The sequence below is a fragment of the Bos indicus x Bos taurus genome, chromosome 23 (genome assembly GCF_003369695.1).
Source record: "Bos indicus x Bos taurus breed Angus x Brahman F1 hybrid chromosome 23, Bos_hybrid_MaternalHap_v2.0, whole genome shotgun sequence".
Taxonomy (NCBI): domain Eukaryota; kingdom Metazoa; phylum Chordata; class Mammalia; order Artiodactyla; family Bovidae; genus Bos; species Bos indicus x Bos taurus.
In genome coordinates this window covers 16,490,899-16,515,955 of record NC_040098.1, presented here as the reverse complement: position 1 = coordinate 16,515,955, position 25,057 = coordinate 16,490,899, and the positions used below count along the sequence as shown (strand labels likewise).

Sequence of the window (25,057 nt, the reverse complement as noted above, 5' to 3'; positions counted from 1 at the left end):
AAGGTTAATCTCTCCAGCCCCTCTGCATAGGGCCAGCTTGCTTGTCCTGGCCCTCCCTGCAGGCCCAGCTGAACGACAGACCTCTTCCTTGGCCCTGTCTTGAGCCCAGAGGGGCTGAAGGAGTGAGATTTCTTTCTTTGGCCCAGGACCCAAACCTTGGAATCATTCTTCTTTTGTTTTTAAGTGAAATATTCCAGCCACACAAAGGTATCAGGAATAATGGGATGAACCCCTGTGTTCCTACCAGCCGGCTCAGGAATAAACATTATTGATATACTTGAAGCCCCTTGAGTACCCCTTCTCATGGCATCTTCCCTTCCCCAGAGAGGCAACTACCATCCTGAATTTGTATTTATCATTCCTACAAATTCTTTCAATGTTCATGACATGTATGTGTGGCTTACACATGCATGGCTTCAAAGCTCTGTGTAACCAGCAGTGCTCTGTGTATCTTTCTTCCATTTCCCCCTCAGATGTACCCTGCTTATGACAAGTTGCACTGTGGACTCCTTTTCTCCACAGTCTAATATTCCACTGTGGAAATGGGCCACACTTGACCTCCTCACTCTCCCATAAATAGGCATTTCAGATACATCAGTTGAGGTCATTTTGGACCTTTCTTCTCTCATGCAGCTACCTGGTCTCAGCTTCTATTCTGTTCAAAAAGCTTCCTGATATCCTTTCCCAAAGCAACCTCCCTTTTTAGGACTCCATTACCTGTCACCCAGATAGCCCCAGTAGCCACCTAACTGGCCCCCACAGCCCCAGCTTAGCCTACCCACCCCACGGCTACTTTTTCCCCACAGCTGATATCAGTTGGGTAGCCTCTGCTCTAAACCCTCTCCTGGGCGCTGCCTCCCACCCCTGGCTGGGACCCCCAGCTGGCCCTTGGACTCTTCACAACCTGACTCCCTCATTTCCCGTATCAGCTCCCACTACTGCAGCCGGAGCTCTAAACACTCTAACCCTCCCCAATCCTGCCTTCTCTCAGCTATTGTTGCACTTACCAAGCTCTCCTGCTGAGTCTTAGCTTCCCTTCGAGGCTCCTCCACTACCACATCTTCTCTGAGAAGCCTGCTCTGAACACCTCTGGAGGCCACAGCCCAGGGTGATGGAACCAGATTTAGCCCCTGCCAAGCTCACCTGGTGGCTCAGACGGTAAAGCGTCTGCCTGCAATGCGGGAGACCCGGGTTCAACCCCTGGGTTGGGAAGATCCCCTGGAGAAGGAAATGGCAGCCCACTCCAGTATTCTTGCCTGGAAAATTCCATGGACTGAGGAGCATGGTAGGCTATAGTGCATGGGGTTGCGAAGAGTCTGACACGACTGAGCGACTTCACTTTCACTAAGCTCACTTGCGACTGTAGTCCACGGGGTCACAGAGAGCTGGACACGACTTGGTGACTGAACAATGATCACAATAAAGCTCACCTGAAGAATCAGACTGTCCCCTCTGATGCAAACTCAGTGACATGGGTCACAACTCTGAATCTCATCGGCAGTACCAGCAGCATTGCTGCTGATGGGGCATTAGCCAGTATGGGCCCCGTGTGCAGGCTTCGTGAGTTCTCCCCTCGATCTGAGGAGTCAGGGACTCTTTTTTCTCTTTAAATATTTGGAGACAGGGATGTGGATCATTTTTTAAGTTTCCATTGAATTTGTTACAATATTGCTTCTGTTTTTGTTTTTTTTGGCCATGAGGCACGTGGGATTTTAGCTCCCTGATTAGGGATCGAACCCATACCCCTGGATTAGAAGGTGAAGTCTTAACCACTGGACCACCAGGAAGTCCCAGAGTCAGGAATTCTTATCATCACTTTATAGATAAGGAGACTGCTCCGAAAGTCACTTGCCTGAGGCCCAGCCTGTGCCAGAGGATGTAAATATCGTTCAGCAGTGACAGTGGTGGGCCAGGCTTCTATCAGCCCACTGTCTTCCTCACACCTGCCACTCCACACAGACCTTTGTTTTCTGCCATATGAACCTTCCTGAAGCTCCATCTAGGCCCCTCTACAAGTCGAGAAAGTTTTTTTTCTCTCACTGCTCCCTGTCAGTTTTCCCTTCCCAGCTGTGGCCTCTCTTCCAGGAAGTCCTTCAAGAGCACAGGGGGCCCCTGAGCCCCATGGTAATTGGCAGCCAAGATTACATTTCATTAACAGCTAGTATGTGCTGTGGACCTAATGTGCACCTAATATGCATGACACATTTTTATATGTGTATCATTAATCTTTTCAACAAGCCAGTGATGATCACCCTATCCCAATTTACAGATGAGGAAACCAAAGCCCAGAGAGGTCAAGAAGTTTTCCCAAGACCACAGAGCTAGCAAGTAGCAGAGGCAGGATCTGGACCCCTGCAGGGCCTGAGTTTTCTCCCCTGCAGTCCTTGGCACTGATTGCCGTCAGTTTCCCAGCCAGAGAATCAGCTGAGAGCTGAGTCCGGGACTTCTCTGCTGTCCACCCACCCATTACCACACTTGGCTACTCTTGACCCCAGGCAGCGGCCGATGGAGACAGTCTGAGTTCCAATCTGAGAGCAGGGGGGCCCTGACCCTTAGCAGGGGTGAAAGGGTTCTACACAGGACCAGGAACTCCAGCATGCCCACCCCACCCCGTACCACTCCTGTTAATTCAACCCATCTTTCAAAGGTCGCCAATGCCCCCTTCCCAGCCCCTCTTGGGTAGGACAGAGGGCCTTTCAGCCTTGGCTGCCACCATGACCACTTTCTTGGGAGGGGTTGTTTTTCTAAACTTCTGAACCTGAGGTGGAGACAGACTGCAGGTGTGCGGGCGACCCGGGCCTGTGTGATGGGATGTCACAGTCACTGCCGTGTGGTTTGTGTCCTTGCCCAGGGTGGCCACAGGATAATTGCAGGTTTTCAGCATGGAAGGGACCTCTTGGTGTAAATGTAGCTGATTAGCATCACGTGTGTGCCCATGTGTCTGTGCACGTGCTCAGGTGTGAGCCTGTGTGTGTGTGCAGTCCTTGTGAATCCTCTCCACCCCTCTCCCCTGCCCAGCGGCCTCTCTGCCCTCACTGCTCAGACTCTATTCCAGCAGAAGCTGCCCCCCGCCACTACCTCCTTCTCCCTGTGTGATTATTTTTAAGGGGCGTTTCAGCCTTCTTTCTCAGGCTCCTTCTGTCCCTCAGTGACATTTCAAGCGTCAACTTACCTGATTCTGCCTAGAGCACTCTGAAGCCAGGGCCTGATTCCTAGCTCTAAAGTACTCTGCACTTCAGTTTCCCCTTTTGGAGTCTCCAAGGAGAAGCGGGGAGGAAGCCACAGTGAACAGTGTCACAAGAAAGCTGAGACTAAGCCACCAACCTGCTCTCTTCTCTTCCCCTAGATTCAACCAGATTCCTCATTCTTTTAATGCTTCACCTGTTAGTCTCTGATCCCGAGTCTCAGTTTCCTCATCTGTGAAATGGGGATAATAATAGTATCTAACTCAGAGTTAGGTGGCATCACTCACTCAATGGACAAGTTTGAGCAACCTCTGGAGATAGTGGAGGATAGGGAAGCCTGGAATGCTGCAGTCCATGGGGTCTCAAAGAATTAGACACAATTTAGCGACTGAACAACAAACAGCAGAGCTGCGTAGACAAAATATAAGGCTTCTATAATAGGATGTGGTATGTGGTAAGAGCTCATTAAATGTTAGTAATTACTGTTACCATTAAAAATCTTTACTGAGCCCTTTACGGTGCCCAGTGTACTAGGCTCCAGAGGCGTCTTCTCTCCAGATTACTCTCATCTCTCGTTTTTGTTCAAGGTGCTTCATAGGTCAAAGTTGGATGGGTCTGCTGCTGCTAAGTCGCTTCAGTCGTGTCCGACTCTGTGCGACCCCATAGACAGCAGCCCACCAGGCTCCGCCATCCCTGGGATTCTCCAGGCAAGAACACTGGAGTGGGTTGCCATTTCCTTCTCCAATACATGAAAGTGAAAAGTGAAAGTGAAGTTGCTCAGTAAGTGTCCGACTCTTCGTGACCCCATGGACTGCCGCCCACCAGGCTCCTCCCGTCCATGGGATTTTCCAGGCAAGAGTACTGGAGTGGGTTGCCATGGATGGCTCTAGAAGCCCCCAAACAGCAGGAGGAACACTTTTCTGCCCTGGGCTAGAGACCGCTCTCTGGGACATGGGGTCACAGGGCTGTAGTTCTCACAGGAGGTTGAGCACTCCCTCCCACATTCCACCTCCAGTCCTTCCCTGGAGGGCAAGTTTGCCCAAAGAGGAGCAGCAGCTCAGCTTTGTCTAAAGCGCCCTCTGCTGGCCACTGGCAAAGGCCTTGGTCGAGGGTGGCGAGTAGGGCGAAAGGAGCCTCCTGAGTGTGAGGGGAAGGGAATGTCTGCCCAGTGCAGAGTCCACAGAGTCACCAGTGTGTGTGCTCAGTCGTGTCCGATTCTGCGACCACATAGACTGCCGCCCACCAGGCTCCTCTGTGCATGGAACTGTCCAGGCAAGAATACTGGAGCAGGTTGCCATTTCCCACTCCAAGGGATCTTCCCAACCCAGGGACCAAACCGGTGTCTCCTGCATTGGCAGGCGGATTCTTTACCCCTGGGCCGCCTGGGAGGCCACTGTGTTACCTTCTCACCCTCAAAATGTCTGGCTTGGAGTATCCCCCCCGCCCCCCCTTTTTTTTTTGGTTGCCAGCCTGAGAACAGCTTCTAACACAGTAAATGCAGAAATATTCAGACCTGGACAAACAGCCAGCCAGAGCTAACAACCTGCTCCCGATAACAGTAGGGAGAGAGGCTAGACAGCATGCAGAACTTCCTGACAGCAAAACAAGACTGGGGGTGAGGTGGGGGAGGGGATTCTTATTTAAGAGGTAATGAAATCCCGTGGACAGACGAACCGGCCTGGTGGGCTACGGTCCATGCGGTGGCAAAAAGTTGGACACAACAGCATCTGAACACCAAATGATGGGGGAGGGGGCTACATGGGATATGTCAGAACAGTAAGGACATTAATGATTGAGTCTAACTCAGAAGACGGAGGTCCACAGCAGCCTCCTGTTTCTTGCATTTTAAGACCTTCCTCTCTGCCAATACCTGGGATAGGTCTCACCCCACGTCCAAATGTACCAATCAGACATTTGCCATATCCCTGGGGGAAGGAATAAAAAAGACTAGTTTGAAGCAGGAGAAACTGAAGTTGGACCACTGGAAGGGCTGTCCTGACACTGAGGCTAGGTGTCTTGTCCCTTTAGAGTCTCCCATGTGGGAAGAGTGCTCCTAGGGCCAACCAGGGAACAAACCTCCTGTGGGTGGAGTTGGGAGCTGACAGCTAACACCTCTGGATTCTCTAGAAGGCTGGTGGGTTCCACGGGAAAGAAGGGGGAAAGGGAAGCGGCCAGAGTGAAATTGAGGGTAACTGCTTTGCTGCATTGTCAAGAATGCCCATTTCTACACAGATTACTTGCCGCTAGTCCTACTGTGCAGAACCCTGGCAGCCTCCATGGAGGGTGATGGGGGCAGATTACAATTTGAGCAGTGCTACTTCATAGCGCCCGGTGGGCAAGTGGGCAGAGCTCCCCTGGCCTGGCCCCTCCTGAGATGCCCTCTCTAGGCAGGGACAGGGGATTCACCCAGGGCTCTGCACCAGGGTCCAGAGGATTAGGGCAGGGGAAGGAGGCAAGGTAGATGGGGCTGGACAGAAAGTGGAGGAGGACACAGATAATGGTTGAAAGGAGTAGGAAAGGCCTGAGACAGGAAGTCAGTGGAGACTCAACCTCCAGATCCTGCCGGCTCTTTTCCCCGCTACTTCCCTCAAGCTTGGCTTTTGGAAAGTTCCAGCATTTTGATGCTTTGTGGGGTTACTAATGCCAGGTCTGCTTTCTCAACACCTTCCGTCCTCTCTCCACACTTTCCCCAAGCGCACACACTCCTTCCCGGGCTCTGCTGTGAAGTGCCCATGGTGCTGGAAGGGAGCTGGGGTCTGAGGTGGGGAGGGCTCCCCTACTGCAGATGGGTAGTGGGTGGGGAGTCAGGATTTGGTGTGGGCCAGTGTGGTGGTGCCCCCTACCCTGCTCTGCCCTTAACAGTCTGAACCTCTTCCTTCCCTCCCCCAGCTGTCCGGGGTCCTTTTCCATGGGCTGCAATAACCCCTTTTTTGAGTCTACACTTACAAGCGCTTACACGGCACAGTGGTGGACAAACATCTCAATGCCACTCCCTCCCCTACACACACCTATCCAGGTAGCCTCCACCCATGGGTGATGGGCCCAGAGGGCTTCCCAGGCAAGTGCTTCTGCAGCAAGAACCCTCTGGATCCCAGGAGGAAATCTACTGCCCAGTGAAAACGTCCAGGCAGAAAAACTTGGATTTCAAACCCATGAAGGAACCAGGCCCAGTAGTTGTGACTTTGGGAGAAAACATAATGATGGAGACCTGGTTTCAGAGAAAATTCCCCAGATGAAAAGGGAGCCAGGTGGAGCGGGGAGGAGCTGGAACAAAGCGGTCAACGATCATGGAGGCGGAGATGCTGGTGCTGGGGCTCCGTCCACTTCCGCACTTGCAGCAAGCGCCCCTCCAGGAGCCCCCGCTGCCCAGAGCGTCCTCCCCTCCCTTGCTGACACACGCAGGGCCCAGTGAAGAGAGGACGTTTAATATTTCTGTGCTGGTCAAACAGAACACAGGTGGGGAGTACATAGGGGAGGGGGCGGAGGGCCCCCTGCCTCTTGGGAAGGGTGGCTTGTGAAGGGGTGTACGTGGGGGTTTCTTGGGAAATAGTCCACGGAGTCTTCTCAGCAAAGGGGCCTGGCCTGGGGTGTTGTGTAAGCATCAAACACACCCAGTCCTTGGCCTTAAGTTGGGGTCCCCCATAGGGGGTCTGTGGAGAGAGTCTCACTTTTTTTTCCAGCTCCTTCGCTGGAATCCACACTCCCAGTGTGATGCGGAACTTGGTCCTGGAGAGGGGGGTCAGGAGAGCCCCCAGGAAGCAGCCCAGGGTTGGGAGGAGGGCTCCCCGTGCCCATGGCCCAAGGGGACGAGAACCCTGCAGGGGGAGCTGAGGGCGGAAGTCTCCTCCCCTCTGCTGGACTGGAGCAGAGGGGAGGTGCGCAGGGCCGCCAGCTTCTACTGAGTCCCAGGGTCCTTGGGGCGGGGGTGGAGAGAGGGGGTCTTGGCCACCAACAGACACTGTAAACTTTGGTTTAAAACAATAACTTAAATCGGGGAGGGCTTCCAGCCTGGGGCTGGGGTGGGCATGAGGAGCAGGGGATGTGGGAGGCGACAAAGGAAAAAGCCAACAAAAAGTTTTGGTTTTTGCTTCCGGCATAAGAAAGGTCTTTGGTCATCCGTGTAACTGAGGGGTGCAGGGTGGGGGGTGGGTGGGGGAAGACTGCAATGGGGGACCTGAAGGCTGGGGTGGGAGTGACCGCTTGGGTCACAGCAGCCACCGTATTCATCCCGCCCACCTGCCCACCCGCTTTCAGCCTGGCCTTTTCCCGGGACGGAGGCAGATGCTTTCCTGCAGCCCCGGCAACACCTAGGCCTGACTCCAGCCTCAAAGGTAGCTCGGCTCCACCTCCACGAGTCCACCGGGCACAGGCCTCTTCCTGTGCTTCCTGGCGTGAGGGGCAGCAGCCAGCCAACAGGGATGGAGGCCTGCTTCAGCCTGGAGCCGGGCGCCCTGCTTCCACGGACCCGCCCCCAATCCAGGTTCTCTCCCTCCACCCCGGAACTTGTCCACCCCGCCGCCCCCCACTAGCTGTGGCTTCTGAACAGGCAGAGCTGAGGGGGCTGGTTTCTCCTGGGGCTGCTCTGAGATTTAGCTGCTCTGACCCAGGCCAGGGCAGGGGAAGGAGTCGGGATGGAGTTAGTTAGTTCTTCACAGTACGGACAAGATGGTGGAAGGGAGCACAGATGGAGGAGGTGGGGGCCTCTGGCCAGACCACACAGCCAGAGCCAGGGGTGCAGTGCCCTGGGTTTGAGAGGGTGGCTTAGCCCCGCCTGCGGGTCTCCAAGGCGCTGAGCAGCCCTGTAGGGGCGAGCTGGTGGGGGAGGAGGGCCCTGATGCTGCTGGTGGTTGGGGGCAAGGGGCGTGAAATTCAGATGTTGGGGGGGGGTCTGAGGAGGGGTCTGGGCCCTCCGTGTCCTCTGCCGGTCCCAGACCAGGGATTCTGTGTCCCCTCGGGGTGCGGGGCGGACCGTCCCTGCCCCCGAGTGTCGTAGGTCAGTCAGGTCACCTAGGGAGTTGCTGGCCCAGCCCCCCCATCTGAGTCCCGGAAGTGCCTTGAGGTTGGGCGGGGCGGGGCGTGGGGGTAAGTGGGGCCTGTTCCCGAAGGCGGGGTCTCACCCCTGCCCCTGGAGGCCCTTAGGACAGTTCTTCTCCCGGCAGCTCCTCCTCCAGGTCCCTGTCTTCTGGAGGCCCTGCGGTGCTGGGGTTGGGGGGCCCCATGGGGGGCCCGGGCCGTCTGTCCTCCTCAGCCTCAGCCGGCTCCTCTTTCACCTGTACCTGGTGGCTGTGATGGGAGGGGTGATGTGGACACCCGGGGGGCCTTCCCCTGCCCGCTCCCACCCCAAATGCATCCAGAATCTGGGTGTCTCCCCAGGAGCTCCTCATTTCTGAGCGACTGAGGGCTGACATCAGTCTGGTCTCCCCCAGGGCTCTCTTCAAAGGAAAGGAGGTGTCGGGATGGACAGAGACGGTCCTTGGTTGAGAAGGAGAGAGGAAGGGAGATGAGAAAGGATGGAGGAGGGAAGGAAATAAAAAAGAGGATGGGGGTGGGGAGTCATGAGGAGAGCGTGGGGCCACTGGTCCTGGGAAGAGCTGGACCAGAGGCGACAAGATGGGGATCCCAGCTGCAGAGGAACAAGATCACACCTTCCCAAGGTTTGGGGGGGCACTGGGGTGGGTTGGGGTCCGCGCCGCAGCCTCACCTGTACTGGGGTGGGGAGAGGCGAGGCGGGCTGCTGCTGCCGTTGCTAGGCAGCGGCTCCACGGGGGCACCCGCGTCGTCGTGGCCGAGGGGCAGGAGGCTGCTGGCGGAGCCAGGGTTCAGCATGCCGGGGCTGTTGAGGAGGGGAAAACTGCTCTCGGCCAGGGCAGCCTGGAGGGTACAGAAGTGGAGGCCCGTCAGTGGGCTCCACCTGGTCAGGTGATGTCCCTTCCCCAGCCCTTGGGAGATCTGCGCCCTGGCAGATCTCCGGTGCTCCTACCTCTGACCCTGACCTGCCTCTCAGCTTTGCGGAGAACCCGGGCTTGACGTATTACCCTCCAGGGAGACAGAGGACCCCCCCCGCAACACAGGGACAAGCCAGGGCAGGAGACTCCATTGCCTATCTATGCCAACCTCCCTGCCCTGTGCCCCATGTCTCTGCCAGAGAGGATGGGGGAGGCTCTCTTCTGAGGCCAGCAAGCTGGAGGGAAGGTGACGGGGCTGGAGGGCACTGGTTGGGGACCAGTCCACTACCTGGTAGCTGGCGTTAAGTGTTCCGTAACTGAGGCCCGAGATCATGTTCTTCACCAAGGTAGGGCTCCTGGAGGAGAGAGAAGGCATGTCTGCTTCATTCATTGGCTTACTCCTCACTCAGGCCTTGACCCTAACTGAGGGCCTGCTCTGTGCCAGGGGAGGTCCCGTTCACTATCCTGGAGGTCATAGTCGGCCGTGCCCATCTTGTTCAGCCCTCCTGCTGACCTGAAGCAGCAGGAACCAAGAGCCGCCTTCACAGGAGAGCTGCCCGGGCTCCTAGGGACCCTGGAACACGCCCAGAGCCTCCGAGCTGATGAGTGGGACAGAGATTCTTCCCTGTCTTTCTCCATGCCAGGCAGCCCAGTAGCTTTTCTCCTCAGTTTAGATTTCCTGCTGTCCGACAAGGTCTGAGTGATAGCCTCCACAGACCCCTTTCTGTAAAATCCACTTTCCTGCCATCCTGAATTTGGGGACATCTAGTATGCTGTGTGCTCAGCCTGTCCCCACATGCTCTACACCACAGGCTTTTCTATACAAAAAAGTGCTCCAAGAGTTGGGTCAGGAAAAGCAATGGCTTAAGGCCATCCTTCCACAGTGACTACCCCCAGTTTAGAGTGTCTCAGAGAGGTTAAGAAACTGGCCCAGTGTCACAGAGCTGGGGAGAAATAGAGGTATAATTAGAGCCTAGGTCTTCTGATTCCAGGGTGAAAATGGGACATAAAGATTTCAAGTGTTGGGACTGGCACGTGAGGGCACTCAGAAGGGGTGTGGTTCATTTTTGAATCCCAACCCTGCCCCAGCCCCCACTTCCGCCTGAAGGTAAAGAGGCTCTTGCCTGGGAGAAGAAATCTTTGAGGGGTACAGGCACCCACAGATATATATCTAACTTGCTTCACACCTCTCTCTGCCTCCCCATAGGCCTCTGGCCCAAGAAGCACAGGCAGGCCCACGTGAGATGTCTGGGGTGGAAGGTGGCGGTGCTGGAAGGGAAGCTGAAAGAGCAGGCTCTGACCCTCTCCCAGGCTCCTCAGTCTCCACTCAGAGCGCTACGTGGGAGAGATCAGAGACCCAGCTCTGCCAGGGATCTGCTGGGCGACTGCCTTCCAGCCCCTTGCTCTCTCTGGGCCTCCTCTCCCTGTAAAAAATGAAGAAGTGGGGCCCAGGGATCTCACAGGTTTGGCTCATCTTGTGACAAGAGTAGCTCTGGGGATGGCAGCCCCTTTGTCAATGGCCACGCTGGTCGCCACCTGCCCACACCCTGATCCCCGGTTCCTCTCAGCTCCTCCCTTGGTCAGAAGCAGAAGACTGAAATGTCCTCTCCCTGAATCACCTGTCACTTCCAGACTCCGGGCTCTCCTGGGCCCCTGTGGCCTCATTTCTCCCCGCCCTCCCCCACGGCAGGAAGGCTCTGGTGCGTGGAGGCGCCCTGGGGAGGTATGGGGGGTGGCCCACGCACCCCGTCATCTTTGGCGGTCTTCGTTTCTGGTACTCCCGCTCGTCCACAGTCCACACGGCACCCTTGACGTTCTCCACGCGCACGAAGCACTTGTGCAGGCTGAGGTTGTGTCGCACTGCATTCTGGGGGTACAGGGACAGGAAGCAGATGCTCAGAGGGGGCCCCTCCTCCATGCGGGGGAGCACAGGCAGGAGGGTTCTCAGGTCGCACCTTCCCCGGCCCAGTGACAAGCGGCAGCGGGTGGGCAGGAGGAGACGACGCAGCCGGAGCGGAGGGAAGGCCCCTTTCCGCCCTTGGAGCCGGGGGTCCCCGGTATCCCTCGCTGCCGCCGGCCCGCTGTATCGTCTGCTCCCCACCACATTTTAGAAAACTCTGTCTACCAGGTGACTGACACCTCGTTAGCAATAACCCATTTTCCCACCATCATCAAGCAGATGCATGCAGTCGTTGGGGCTTCTGAAGAACACAAGAGCCCATTCAGGCCCTGGCCCCTCAGTGAGCCTGGGACATCGTAGCTCAGGCACACACACAGTCTCCATTAAGCTTCAAAAGTCTTAGGAATAACTCAGGAAGCCTTGCTGCAACTTCCTCTATCCCCCTGGAGCATGGGAGCCTTGACTCTGGGCTGTGGCTTAGACTGTTATTGTTTAGCCACTCAGTTGTGTGACCCCCATGGACTGTTGCCTGCCAGGCTCCTCAGGTTCATGGGATTTTCCAGTTAAGAATACTGGAGTGGGTTGCCATTTCCTTCTCCAGGGGATCTTCCCCACCCAGAGATCGAACATGCAGTCTCCTGCATTGGCAGGTGGATCCTTTACCACTGGGGCACCAGAGAAGCCCTCTGGCTCAGAACACATAGCTTATCGAGAGCACGAGGTATACAGTAGGGGCCTACTGCATGCTTGTTAACATAAAGAAGCTGGGAGAAAGGAGCCTCTGAGTTTAGTGGCTGTACAGCAGGAAAAGGAAGGAAAAGAAGAAAAGTCACCTTGGCAGTCCCACCTCCTCCCAGCAGGATAACTTCAGGAATTGAGGTCATCTGGTTTGTAGGACACTTGGGTCGGGGCAGGGCGCTTGGCCCAAATTGCACCCTGGGAGCCTGGTCTAGGGCCCTAATCCATCCGCCACCACCCGCCACGTCCCTCACTCCTGTCCCCCGCTCTCCTCTTTCAGCTTCACACCCCCAGCCGTCCCTGCCCCTGTTACCTGTCCCCCCCAGCCTCCCCCCACCTCATCTCCATACTTGTCTTCTCTTTACATTTCTAAACGGGGAAGAAAGCAGGCTGGGCGGGCAGCCCGTGCCCCTGGAGATCCCCTCTCCCTCTCTCCCTTCCAACTCTTGCCACTTGCAACTGGCCCGATTTCATTACCAATTTTAATTTGCCTCTAATTAAATCCTGTGTATTTTTCCAACTCGCTTGCTAATCCACGAGGGAGGCGGGCGGCTGGAGTGGAATCTCTTGGAGCGATAATTACAAAGGGCCTAATCACGCCGGGGCTCCTGCCTTGGAATAAATTTGCCCGCATTACGGGGCTCCGATCCTCCGCTTTGCAAATGAGAATGACCCCAATTTCCGAGGATGGCCTCACCGGGGCTTTTTTCCCTCATTTCGAAGCCTGATTCGTGATGAGAGACTAATTCGTTACGCTGAAACATTAACGGCAATTTAAGGGGTCTGGCGGGGGCTGCGTAAACAAAAGGACTGGCCCACAACATGGGCCCTGGGAGGGGACGGACACAGGGGGAGGGCCGGCAAGGACCGTCAGCTTGGCAGATGGCTGCTCTGTCCCCGGATGAACGGCAGCTGGCCTGGCCCACACCGGCTCCCGACCCTTCTGCCCTGGTCTGAGGCAGACAGCATCCCAGGCTGGGGGGCCCGAGAAAGGAAAGGAGGAGGGAGGAGAGGAAGCTGAAATAGTTGAGAAGAGGAGGGACCTCAAGGAGCAGACGAACCGGTGGAAAGGAAACAGATGAGTCGGGTGTGTACGCAGGGTGCATTTCCCAAGTGACATGAGTGGCAGCTTGGCGGCAAAAATCCTGAAAGTCAGAGTGGACCACAAGCTGAGATGGTTTCTGCTGTGCCACAGGGAGGGCACAGGTGCTGCCCTACACGTGGCAGAAGCACCAGCAGAGCACAGCTCAATGGGACTCACTCACTGAGTGGGCTTCTTGCTGGGACCTAAACGAGGCGAGGGGAGGTAGGGGTGAAGACCTCCACGGAGGGAGACACACTGCTGAGACGACAAAGGCTGGGCCACCAGTCAAAGGTGGTTGGTATGAAGGCCCAGGGGGTTGAGCTATGGGAGGGGTGGCTTCCTGATGGTCATCGAGGGGTTTAAGGAGTCACCTAAACCAGCTCCTCCTGACCTCAAGAGGGATTGTAGAGGTGATATAGTTAAGAGAGGACAGGAAAGGAGGATAGGTGGGTGAGAGGCACTTGGCCCCCAAGAAGGAGGCTGTCTGTAGCAGTGAGGCTCCACACTGATTCCCCTAAAGGTAGCGGATTAATATAGTAAAGCAAATGTTACATAACAGCTGTAATGATCCCGACATTTGTATAGGACTCTGTCCTTTATGAAACCTGGTATCCAAACCGGCTTGCAGGTTGGAGACTGAACCAGGTGGCCCCCAGAAGGCCCTGCTGGCTCAGAGAGAGGGCAGGACTGTGGTTGGCAGGAAATGACATCACTCACAGCCAATCAGAGCAGCTGTCCCAGCCTCGCTGCATCTTTGGCAAGCACTGGGAATTGGGCATAGAGATACAGAAGGTCACGAAGCAGTCTCTCCTGCTGAACTTAGCACTCTCAAGGAAGAGAAGGCTGGGCTCTGTACAGACCCTACCTGTCCTGATCACTGGTGGGGAGGGGGGTCCCTGTGACACTTGTGGAAACCTGGTGGGCCAGGGGAGGTAGGCTGCTTAACTGTAGCTTCTGCTCTGGCCAGCAGAGGGACTCAAGAGCCAGGGATCCGATTCAGGTCCTGCGACACTGGGCCCTGGTATCCATCCTTTCCCACAGGGCGCGGACAGTTCCTTCTTTCCCCTCAGCCGCTCCCACCCTGCTGCACAGAATGTAATACTTTCACCCGTCAGACAGACAGACAGACAGACGCACACGCCCTCATGCTGGCTCTAGAAAAATAAACAGCTTAGTGTCCCAGCTCACGTTTCTGCACCCCATTTTTCTAGGGTCCCTCCCTTGCCTCTTTCTGGTCCCCCAGGAAAACTCTACAGCTGAAGGTGTTAAAATGACTAACTGAATGAAGACAATTATCTTCCTGCCACTGATGGCGGAGCTGGGGAGAGAATGAGTGTCTGTGTTTGTGCCCCACAGTACAGCCCAGGATTTCGGTCTACACACACGTCCAGGCCTGCAATCACCCATCCCCCCAACCCCCATACCCATTCTAGGCTTCAGAGTGTGCACTTTGGCAAGGAATCTGGACCTTCAAGGTCTCCTGTGAATGGGACCCAGGCCTCCCTACCAGGTTCGGGCACTACTGACTCCTGGAGGCCCTACTTCAGGGGGCTGGGGTCTTTGGGGCCAAGGGGGGGCCCTCTAGAGAAGTGGAGGTGGGGGTGGAGGGGCCCAGGGCCCAGCCTGGGGCCTGCTGAGTCTTTTGTATAGAACTGCCTCTCCAAGGAGCCTGTTAGCCAGCTTTGGTTTCAAAGGGATGTGGCAATGTGCAAGGTTGCCCAGGGCCCTGGTGAGGAGGAAGGGGCATGCCTTACCTTCCAGGTGGCTGTGTTCCTGCGGAAATAGGCGAACATCCTGGTGAACCAGTTATAGATCTCGTTCAAGGTCAGCTGCCTGTCGGGGGTTTCCAGGATGGCCTGTGGACAAGGAAGAAGTACAGGGACCCTCAGTCTGGGCCTCCAAGGGTCACAGGCCTGTGTGCTCTCCCTAGCTCTCCTCTAGGGCCCTTAACTCGTCTGAGGGCAGAAGATACCCACAGAGGAAGCGCATGGACAAGCCTGGGGGTGCTCTCTGGTCCCCTGAGAGGGGCAGGCTGGTTGCAGTCCAACCAGAGGCTAAAGGGGACACAGGTCTCAAGGGCCATGCTCTTGTTGGAGGAGCGTGTGAATTTCTGCTGGAGAGAACATGGCTCAAACAGCCCCTGCCCTCAACTGGGAAGGAAAGCAGCATTCTTGAGAGAAAGTAGAGCAGGCCATTTGGAATTTATCCTGGTTTTGGCAAAGGGCACCCCAAGCATGAGATGGAGTGTGTGTATGAGAAAGACAGAGAAAAGGAGACAGATTAGTGACCGTAAGTCTACTAAAAAGTAGTCTCAAGGGAGTAACCTGTATGTGGAAAAGAGAGAATGGATGACACGGTGGGTATGAGCAGCAAAAAACAGCGAGTGTGCTCTCAGAGACAGGTCCACCTGACCAGCAGGCTGGATCAGCCGAGGTCCCATGGGAGAGGCCACTGGTTGAGAAAATCGCGGGTGCGAGCGGGACGGGACTCCCGTGATGCTCTCTGCTCCCAGGATCCCCTGGGGGCCGGGACCCTGAGGGAGGTGCGCAGCCAGTGTACTGCCCTCCACCCACTCCCTGTGCCTCCCCACGGCTGGCTCACCTGGCGGATCAGGGAGGCGTAGGTGAAGGGCGGCCGGACGTCAGCGTTTTTGTAGAACTCATGGTTCTGGGCCAGCTCTGGGGGGAGACAGGCAGGGCATGAGGAGGTAACCGGAAGCGGGGGCTCCGGCTGTGGCGGAAGACGCGCCTCCCCACGGCGGCCCTTACCTGAGGAGATGGGAGAGCAGAACTTGTCGCTGCTCCTCCGCCGGGCGGGGCCCCCGCTGTGCAGGGACGCGGAGCCCAGGCCGGGGGGCCTCAGCGGGGTGACGGGGGCGGCGGCCGAGGTGGGGGGGTGCGCGAGGCCGTCTGGGAACGAGTCAGCTGCGGAGACGGTCACCTTGGAGAATGAGGAGGAGCCGGGGACTGGGTTCAGCTGTGAGCAACGGGGCAGGGTGCTGAGCCGGGGGCCCCCAGTGAGGGGCCGGGGGCGTGCGGTTCTGAGAGCCGCAGGGAGGGGAGAGTCACTCACTGGCTGGCTGAAGGGCTTGGGTTCCGAGGGCCGCATGTGCAGATGGGTCATCATGGCCTGCAGCCGCTCGCTCTCCTTGGCGAGCTGTGGAGAGGCCGGCGGTGAGCGGGGACCTGTGCTAGGGGCAGCCGGGCCCTCTTCCCCTTCCACATCCCAAACCCCCATCTCCAGCACCTCTCATCCCTGCCCCCTGGTGTCTCCCTCCGTCTCCTGCTCCGTGAAACCCTCCCCACTTATCCTGACTCTGTGTCCCCGGCCTGGAGCCCAGCACAGCCACTGCCCGTCAGTGCCCACTGCTCCCCAACAGCACACGCCTTTTCTCCCCGTCAAGGGCAGAGGCCGTGGCTGAAGTTCAGCGGCACTTGTGTGTGAGTGCCCTCACACACTGAATGGGGATACAGGAATGGACGGATGATTCATTCACCCCTATTCATAAATTCAACGGATCTTTCACAACCACCCTCTCACGCCAAGGTGCTCTGCTGGGTACTGGAAGGCAGTGGGTAAACATTGGTTGGCTGCTTCAGGGACTGTCCCGAGTAGCCTCCGAAGTATTCCAGGCTGTAGAGCGTGGACTCTGGAGCCAGACTGCTCTGGTTCTAATCCCAGCTCTGCTACCCACTGGCTGAGTGACCAGAGGCTGCACCTCTGTGTGCCTCTGTTTATGTCTGTAAAGTGGGCATAGCATCTTCCCAGGTGGCGCACTGGTAAAGAATCTGCCTGCCAACGCAGCAAACGCAAAGGGACACAGGTTTGATCCCTGAGTTGGGAAGATGCCCTGGAGTAGGAAATGGCTACCCACTCCACTATTCTTGCCTGGAAAATTCCATGGGCCAGGACTCTGGTGGCCTACAGTCCATGGGGTTGCAGAGAGTTGGTCACGACTGCGCACACACAAAGCGGGCATAATAATAGTACCCATCATATAAGGTCATTCAGAGGATTCCTTGAGTCACCTAGATGTTTAGCATAGCACAAACAGGTACTGAATATGTTAGCTATTCCTGTTTATTTTTGTTGTTTTTATTAGTATGCGTCTCTTTGGGACCTCCCAGCAGAGTGGCCCCCAACCCTGGCTCCCGCCTCAGAATCCAGCTGTGTTCACAGACCTTGAGAGCCTAAGATGACCCTTGCAGAAGCCCCCCCGCGCCCTGCCCCCACAGCCTGGGGCCACACCTGGATCTCCAGCTGCTGCACCACCTGCATCTGCACACGGCACTGGGCCGTGCTCCGGTCGTCCAGAGCGTGTTCTGTGTTGAGGTGTCTTCCGGTGGGGAGGAGGGGGCGGACAAGAGAAAGTTGGCCCTGGTCGCCCTGCTGTCACCACCCTCCCCTCCCCTCCTCTAATCCCGCCCACAGCCTGGAGAGCAGACAGACCATGACATACAAAGAAGGGAGCCAGACAAAAAAAAAAAACAGGGCCACGGAGGAAGCCGCCTTCTCGTCAGCCTCCTTTGATGTCTTTGCTAAAATCCCAGCTACAGAGAGATCTAATTGCAAATGAACTAATTAAGTAAACCTCTGACGAAGCGTGAAAACAATTTGTTTGACCCTGATGCTGCAAGGGTCTGGGAGACAGCGGAGTTAATCAGTCAGTGACAGAGCCTGGCACGGCTGTGGCAGCTGGCCGCCTGCTGCCAGCCGCCTGTCCGCCAGGCCCGGAGGCCGTCTCTAGGCCGTCACTCTTGGGGCTGGGCCTGGGGGAAGCCGGGGAGGGCGGTGGGAGAAGGTCTCTCTTCCTCCTCACACCCCCACCCTACTGGCCTTCAGCTGCCTGGCGACTGGGGACTGGGAACAGGGGACAGGGAGGGGAGGCTGCCGGACCAGGAACACAGATTGTGGCGGGGCGGGGCAGGGGGGGTGGGGGGGTGGTGGGTAGGAGCGATGAGGGAGTTGATGGTGCAGAGAAGGAACGAGGTGCCCCCCCCCCTGCCCCGGGGTGAGGACACAGGACACTTGGCCAAGTTGGGTGGCAGGCTAGGGGGACAAAGGAGAGGGGTGGTGACACCTACTTGATAAACTGGCCCAGGTCTTCACACAGGGTCTCACAGCCTGGCCACTTGCACTCTCCGTGTCCGTACAGGGGGTGGGAGCCAGGCGTCTCCTCGTGGGAGGAACTGCAAGAACAGGAGGGAGAGAGGGATCAGGGACCCTGAACACCCCAGCAGCCTGGGGTCCTGCGCAGTCCCAGCTCCCCTACGGATGAGGTTTCAGTCCCTAATACAGGTTCCCCACAGGCTGAGCACAGTTTTGTGTGCCCCGGGAGAAGTAAACCCCCAGCCCCCACTATGGCAGCCCTTGGGGTCAAGGCCAGCCCCCAGGCAGGTGTGCAGTGCCTCCTCCCGGCCCGAGCCCCATACCTGTCTCTCCGAGGTGTGAGCACAGTGGGCTGTCCGTTGGGCAGGGTGTGGTGGGAGAGGGGGGGTGAGACTTTGGGGGGGGCGGCGAACGAGGTAGCGGTGGTGGCCGTGCCGGTGAGGTCCAGCCCCTCCTGCTTGACGCTGTCCTCGGCGGGCTGCCCGGGGGCACCCTCGCCCTTCCACAGCTGGGGCAGGTCCGTGGGGCACACAGCTGCTGCGAGGCAGAGAGGGGAGGCTGGTGGGGCCCCAGGAACACAGGCGGCCCCCTGCTGCAGCTGGCTCCTGGGAGCCCTTGGGGGCAAGTGAGGGCGGTGGGGTTGGGGCTGGGTGGGGGCTGGGCACTCACCTTGCGGGAGGGTCTGCAGGGGCCCCGAGGCTTGGCTGGGCTGCAGGCTGACCAGCCCCTGTCTCTGTAGGTTGAGCAGGTGCTGCTGCTGCAACTGTTGCATCTGCAGGAGCTGCTGCTGAAAGGCCAGCTGCTTGTTCCCCAGGGCCTGGTGGGGGGCCCGCGGGGGCGGGCAGAGAGGGGTCCCCTCAGCCTCGGGTGTGCCATCTGGCCCCCATCCCGCAGCCACCCCCTCCCAGGGCCTGTCGGCCCCTGGAGCTGTCGTGGTGGCGTCCGCCGCTGCAGCCTCCCTGCTCCCGGCCCAGCTTCCATAGGGCTGCATGCCGCCTCGCGGTAAACACGCCTGCACGCACGCACGCAGGCGCGCAAACACACACACACAGCCAGACCCAGACACGCAGCACGACGCCCTCCCTGCTCCCGCCTCCCTCCTTCTGCGGCTTCAGCTCCCGCACCACAGCTGTGCTCGCCTTGGGGGGGCAGGGGGCTCTCATCACAATGATGGATGAGCCTGTCAGACTCGGGGGGCCACTCCTGCTTGGCGGGCACCCTTCCCACATGCCCGGGGTGCCCCCCTTCTGCTCTGAGGAGGGGGCCTTCTCCCCTCCAGCTCCTCTCCTCTCTTGCTTCTTAGATACAGAGAATCCAGGAGTCTGATGGGACTTTAACAGATCAGCATTGACAGGTCACCAGACAGGGGAACAGACACATCGCTACTGCCCAGGTGCCCGGCGCCCGCCCGCACTTGCTCGTTCTGCTCTTGCTGGCTCTCTCTTCCCTGCCCCTGGCCCCTGATCTCCCTACCAGCGCCCCTGCCCCCCGATTCAGTACTTCATGCAAGCATTGGCGAGTCAGTCTGTCAGTAAGTCTTTTCTAAAGCCCCAGGAACCAAGCAAGTCCTGCGTGCTTAGGAGGCAGGGATGGCTGGGCCCACCACCCTGGAGGTGGGAGGATGAGGGCGGGTGGCTTCTCAGTAAACCCACTCTAGAGACAATGCAGAGAATGTGACAAATACAACACCTCCAACGGGGAGGCTGAGGCTGGGAGGGAATGACTGGGCGACAGCAAGGCAGCTTCTGGGAAGAGGCAACTCAGAACATGGCTGTATGTGGGTGGCAGAAGCGGGGCATGGGGCAGGGGCAGGGGGTGGGGGGTGGTACAGGGCCTGGTGTGGAAGCTTAGGAGGCACTGTGGCACAGAGAGGGGGAGTGATGGGGGCTGCGGGGTACCCTGGAGAGGCAGCACAGGATGCTACAGGACGTGACAGGAGTTGGAATAGAGCTAAAGGGACTGAAAGATTCTCAGGACCAGGCCTGGGGGGCTGAGGTGCTGGGTCACTGAGATGAGGAGGCGGGAAGAGGGCAGGACCACTAGGCAGCCTGTCCTGAATGAGGACACTCACACATCAACACGTGTGTGCTCAGATACCCCAGGGCTCGGTGCTTCTGCTCTCCTCATCCCACAACACGAGGCAAGGAGATGCGGACTGAATGGGGTTGAGGGGAGATAGAGGAATGTGCCTCCACCCCCCGCCCCCCCACCCATAACCCCCTCCCCAGCCTCTCCTGATTTTTCTACTGTTCCCACAAAGCAATTCTCTCCCAACCACTCTGGGATGCCCAGCCTCCGGCCAGGACGGGATTGAAGTGGCGGGTGAAGGGCAGGTGTCCTTTGAAGGGCATGTCCCGCCCTGCCCAAGCCCCTCACCTCTTTGGGTTGCTGCTTCCCGGCCTGCTGTTGGGTGAGGAGTTGGAGGTGGAGCTGTTCTTGCTGCTTCTTGTAATATTCCTGCAGCTGGGGGTGGATAGCAGGGCGGGAGGGGGTTAGCATTGGCCGGACTGCTGACCCCAAGGCAGCACCAGCCCTCTCAGGACTGGGCTGCTGAGAGACAGATGGCCCAGCAGGGAGGGCTGCCCTGCCCTCCCCGGTCTGCAGTCTGCGTGGAGAGAGGTTCTTCCCTGAATAGAGCCAGGACCAAGAGGGGCAAGGGGAGGTTCCCCCACACTCCGCGCCCTCCCTCTCCCTTAGTAGGTCAGGAAAAGGTGGGGGATGGTCTCTGTCCCTCCCTTGGGGTTTGGAGATACAGGTGGGGCCAGCAGGCTGTGAGGGTGTAGGGTGTGGGGGGTCTGCTGTGGGAGAGGCCTGACCTCTGACCTCTCCCCAGCTGTCCTGGAGGAAGGCAGGTCAGTCTGGCCTGAGCAGTCTCTCTGGTTTCCGCCACTGCTGTGGCTCTTGGTGATGTTGCTAGTAAACAGGGTGGGAGTAGGGAGGCTGGAACACCCCGTCCTCCCCTCCCTGCCCTTCCCTCAGCCCCGGGGGCAGACTCACCTGCTGGATCATGAGCGCTTGCTGCTGCTGGAGCAAGGCCTGCAGCTGGGGGGGAGACAGGATCTGCTGCATCTGCTGGGGGGTGAGCATCTGGGGCGACATCATGGCCACCGACACGGGCACCTGCGGGATGGGCTGGGTCAGACGGCTCACCTCCACCCCTGCCCCACGGAGGCCCCCACCCAGGGCCCCGCCCCCAGCAGGGCAGAGTGGGTGCGGAGTGAGCAGCCTTGGGTTCACATTCTGGCTCTGCCACCTGCTAGCCGTGTCTCCGGACAAGTGACTTACCTCCTTCATTCTTGGTTTTTTTCTTAGAAAACAAAACATTTTTTGGCCATAGAACCTATGGGATCTTAGTTTCCCCAACCAAGGATAGAACCCCGTGCCCGCTGCAGTGGAACTGCAGAGTCTTAATCACTGAACCACCAGCGAAGTCCCTGTTCTTGGTTTTGTTGTCTCTGAAATAGCGACAGTCTCGGAAGTAGCGACAGTGCCTGCCTCTTAAGGTCATCACAGGGGTTAAGGACCTAATACTTAGAACAGAGCCTGCAGATGCGCTGTGCTTAGTTGCTCAGTTGTGTCCAACTCTTTGCAACCTCCGGGACTGTAGCCCGCCAGGCTCTTCTGTCCATGGGGATTCTCCAGGCAAGAATACTGGAGTGGGTTGCCATGCCCCTCCTCCAGGGGATCTTTCCAACCCAGGGATTGAACCCAGGTCTCCCGCATTGCAAGTGAATCCTTTACCATCTGAGCCACCACCAGGGAAGCTCTTATATGCAGTTCTTGGTGTGGGAAGATTAGAACCTAGTGACACTGGTCAGTAGAATCGATGCTTTGCAGGATTTCCACCCTCCACCACCAAGTGATGGGGAGGGGCGGCATGTAGCCACTGCCAACTGCTACTCAGTGTGTTCTGATAACAGGACCCACAAGGTGGGCCTGGCTAGGAGGGCAGCCTGCAGCCACAGGAAGGTATCAAAATGCCCACATGGTGCTAGGATCTGGACTTTGGCCCAGCTCACATCCATGTCATGTACTCCAGCCCATCTGCCTAGACGGCACATGCAATGGCCTGGAGCTGATGCCCAGGGAGCACGGTAGTGCCATCCTGGGTGAGTGGATGGAAATCCAGAGGTCCAAGTGGGGTGGAAATACCAGGCAGGAGCACAGGGAGGCAGACCACTGCTCCTTCTGGGCACTGAACTTGCCATGTGACCTCCTGGCAAGTCACTGGCCGTCCCCAGAATCTCCCATAAAACAGGGATCGGACTGCAAGAGATGCCTCCATCCTGCTGGAACATGCATGGTTCTCAAAACAGGGCAGCTTTCTGTCCCCCGCCCTGGGTGAGGCCTCTCTAAGAGGCCCAGAGAATCCAGCTCCAGGCAGAAGGTTCAGGGAAAAGCAGTACCATTATTCTTTCCCCCAGTTCCCGCCTCCCCTGAAATCCCCAAGCTGGGCATTCATAGCCAAGGTAGTCCAAGTGGCAACACTGTCTTGTTGCCCTGCTTTAGCAGGAGAGGTGTCCTGACCAGCCCATTGGCCACCCCTCATCAGTCTTCAAGGCCTACGTGGTCAAGACTCTGATCTCCTGCCTTACTCTCCAGCCCCAGAACAGCCCCAGCAGAGCTGGCACACCACAGGCACTCGATGTAAGTTTATGCTTCCCCGAGCTGAGGTACCTTCCCTTGCAGATCAACTTTGGGGCGGGGAGGGAGAGGAGCCAGTGGCCTAGTCCAGGAGGAGCGTCCTGCAGAGACTTGTCCTGGTTAGGACAAGACAGGTTATGTCCCCAGAGGGCTCCTGGGCCCTTTCACCTTTCCCCAGCTTCATGGGTATGGCAGAAGAGGAGGAGGAGGTTCCACTCAGGATCCCTGGCAGGGGCTGGGCTCAGCCTGAAGCCACCAGTGAGGTTATCCCCAGGCAGAGGGGGGACATGCAGGGGACTGAGGGACACCAGCAAGTCTCACCGCCCCCACCCCATAGGCAGTGGCCAAGCCGCAGCCCTGGACTCCCCTCCTCTACCCCAGCCATCTCCATGCAAACATCCCTGGAAGGGGCACCTTGCTTTTTAGCCATGGTCACACCGGGTGAATTAGGGTTAGGGTTGGAATTCATGCCCAGGTCTGTGCGCTCCATAGTTCCCACTGTGCCCAGGTCCTGCACTGCCTGCCTAACCTGAGCAGCTCTTGAGAAGGGCTGGGAGAGTGAGCGGAAATGGAACCATCCAGAGAACTGAAGGGGTCAAAGAGGTTGGAGATTCCAAAGCCCAACCTCCCTCTTTATAGCTGTCACTGGGGAAGACGGGGAAAAGTCAGGCTGCAGGGCTGTTCTGGTCCCCACCTCGGAGGGGCCTGCGGTAGGGGGCAGACCACGGCACAGGCCCAGCCCGCCTTGCAGAGCCAGCCTGTATCCTTTGCTGGGCCCCCCAACAAGGTAGTGATGAGCTCAGTCGTGGATTCCTGAGTCAGGTGACCCAGGTTCTCGTCCCTGACACTGACTGTCCTTTGAAGTCCCTTAAGCTTCCCTTTCTGCATCCGCTAACTGGGGTCGGGCAGGCCTGCTTCCCTGCTTCACAGGACTACTCAACAGGAAGTTGTTGGCAACTGATAATGTACCAGGCTAAGCTCTGTATGTGCATCAACTCCCTGAATTTTCACAGCCACCCTGGGAAGAGGGCACCATCATGGTCATCATTTTATAGATGAGAAAACCGAGGCCTAGAGGGACAATGGGAAAAGGGGTAAGTGGAAGTTATTTGTGTGTCATGAAACTCTACACAAACGTAAAGACAATTACTTTTGAAAACCCTCTGGATATTCCATTTTCCCTCTGTGCCCCGACTCCTCCACGAGTGCACCCCAGCACTTGGGCCCCAGGGGCATTACACGGTAAGGGTCACTTGAGACCAGAGTCTGGCCCTCCCATGCTCGTGGCTGTGGGGACTGACCTAGAGCAGATGGCCAGAGCTCTGGCCAGGAACACTGAGCCCAGACACCCGGGAGGTCTTTCCAGGCACCAGGGCTGTGAGTCACTGCAAGTGGCCTGCAGGAAAGGATGCGGCATTTCCTTCCTTGGGGCTTTCCTACTTGGAGGCAGGGGAATGGAAGAGATGACCTTGGAAGTCCTCCCCAGCCTCTGCTGTTCCTGCCAACTGGCCGAGCAGCTGGCTGGAGAGGTGGCTGCAGCAATCTGGATGGATTACCTTGTGTGTACTTGTCTCTAAGGTGGCTCAGCAGGGTCAAGAAAGGTCAGTGAGGCGGCTGCTGCCTGCCGATCTCCTAGACCGCCTGAACCCATCCCTTCCCTTCCCGCCCCTTGGGGGTTCTGAGAACTGAACTGGAGCTCCCCTGGTGTCCCCAGTGACCCCCCTCTCCAGGCTGGGATGTGTCAGGATGGGCACCGTCAGCGAGTCAGCTCGGCGAGGCCCGTGAGTCACCATCTGGAGGGCGGCCAGGGCAGCTAAATGCTTACAAAAGCCCTGGCAGTGTGAGCCCCGGGCAAAATGCCGCCAGCTGCCTCCAGCCCCGCCCTCAGCGACCCTGCTTAGGCTCGGGGCCCTCCAACCACCATGCATACGGGATGCTGGGCTGGGAGGAGCAGAGATGGCACCTGACACAGAAGAGGCCCATTTGGAGGCTGAAATGGATACAATTTGGTGCCAGAATCAAGGACCCAAACTCAACCTCTTTTAAATGGGTGAGTGGGGAGACTAGGCCAAGGTTGTAAATAACCCTTGAGAATAACCAGAGAGTAGTCCTCAGTCGTGGCTGGAGCTACAGCAAGAAAGGTCGTGGTGAGACACCAAGAACTTCAAGGAATGGCAAGGGGGCTGAGAAGATGAGACAGTGGCTGGCTTAGCTAAGGGGCTGCCCCAACCACCCTTCTGAAGAAAACTCCTAGCTACCTGTACTGCCTTCTGTGAGTGACTCTCCCTGCCTGGGACCCAGGCCCAAACCAGGCAATCTCCAGGCTGGAGCTGGAGACCTAATCTGGCATTAGAAACTCTTGTGAAGCTGGCTCTGAGAGAGAGGGGAGGTGAACACAGCTGGGGGGTGAGCGGGCAGGCGATCCTGCCTTGAGTTGAGGACTACTGGGAAA

The 25,057-nt window shown here is 57.6% G+C and overlaps 1 protein-coding gene across 5 annotated transcripts in view; it reads right to left on the bottom strand.

Moving 5' to 3' along the window:
* Positions 1-6,589: 6,589 nt before the first annotated feature.
* Positions 6,590-25,057, bottom strand: part of FOXP4 (forkhead box P4) — a 50,699-nt gene continuing 32,231 nt past the window's right edge. For 2 of the 5 annotated variants that reach the window (XM_027524297.1, XM_027524298.1), the window contains exons 4-17: positions 20,959-21,081; positions 20,338-20,424; positions 18,631-18,778; positions 18,285-18,498; positions 17,937-18,041; positions 17,101-17,188; positions 15,925-16,008; positions 15,621-15,828; positions 15,454-15,530; positions 14,607-14,708; positions 10,876-10,997; positions 9,420-9,486; positions 8,887-9,056; positions 6,590-8,468 (exon numbers count right to left, since the gene is read on the bottom strand). In XM_027524297.1, coding sequence (XP_027380098.1) covers positions 8,321-8,468; positions 8,887-9,056; positions 9,420-9,486; positions 10,876-10,997; positions 14,607-14,708; positions 15,454-15,530; positions 15,621-15,828; positions 15,925-16,008; positions 17,101-17,188; positions 17,937-18,041; positions 18,285-18,498; positions 18,631-18,778; positions 20,338-20,424; positions 20,959-21,081 — 1,743 coding nt within the window. In that variant the 3' untranslated portion in view covers positions 6,590-8,320. The remainder of the gene's footprint in view (positions 8,469-8,886; positions 9,057-9,419; positions 9,487-10,875; positions 10,998-14,606; positions 14,709-15,453; positions 15,531-15,620; positions 15,829-15,924; positions 16,009-17,100; positions 17,189-17,936; positions 18,042-18,284; positions 18,499-18,630; positions 18,779-20,337; positions 20,425-20,958; positions 21,082-25,057) is intronic. The other 3 variants (XM_027524301.1, XM_027524299.1, XM_027524302.1) reach the window with 3 other exon arrangements.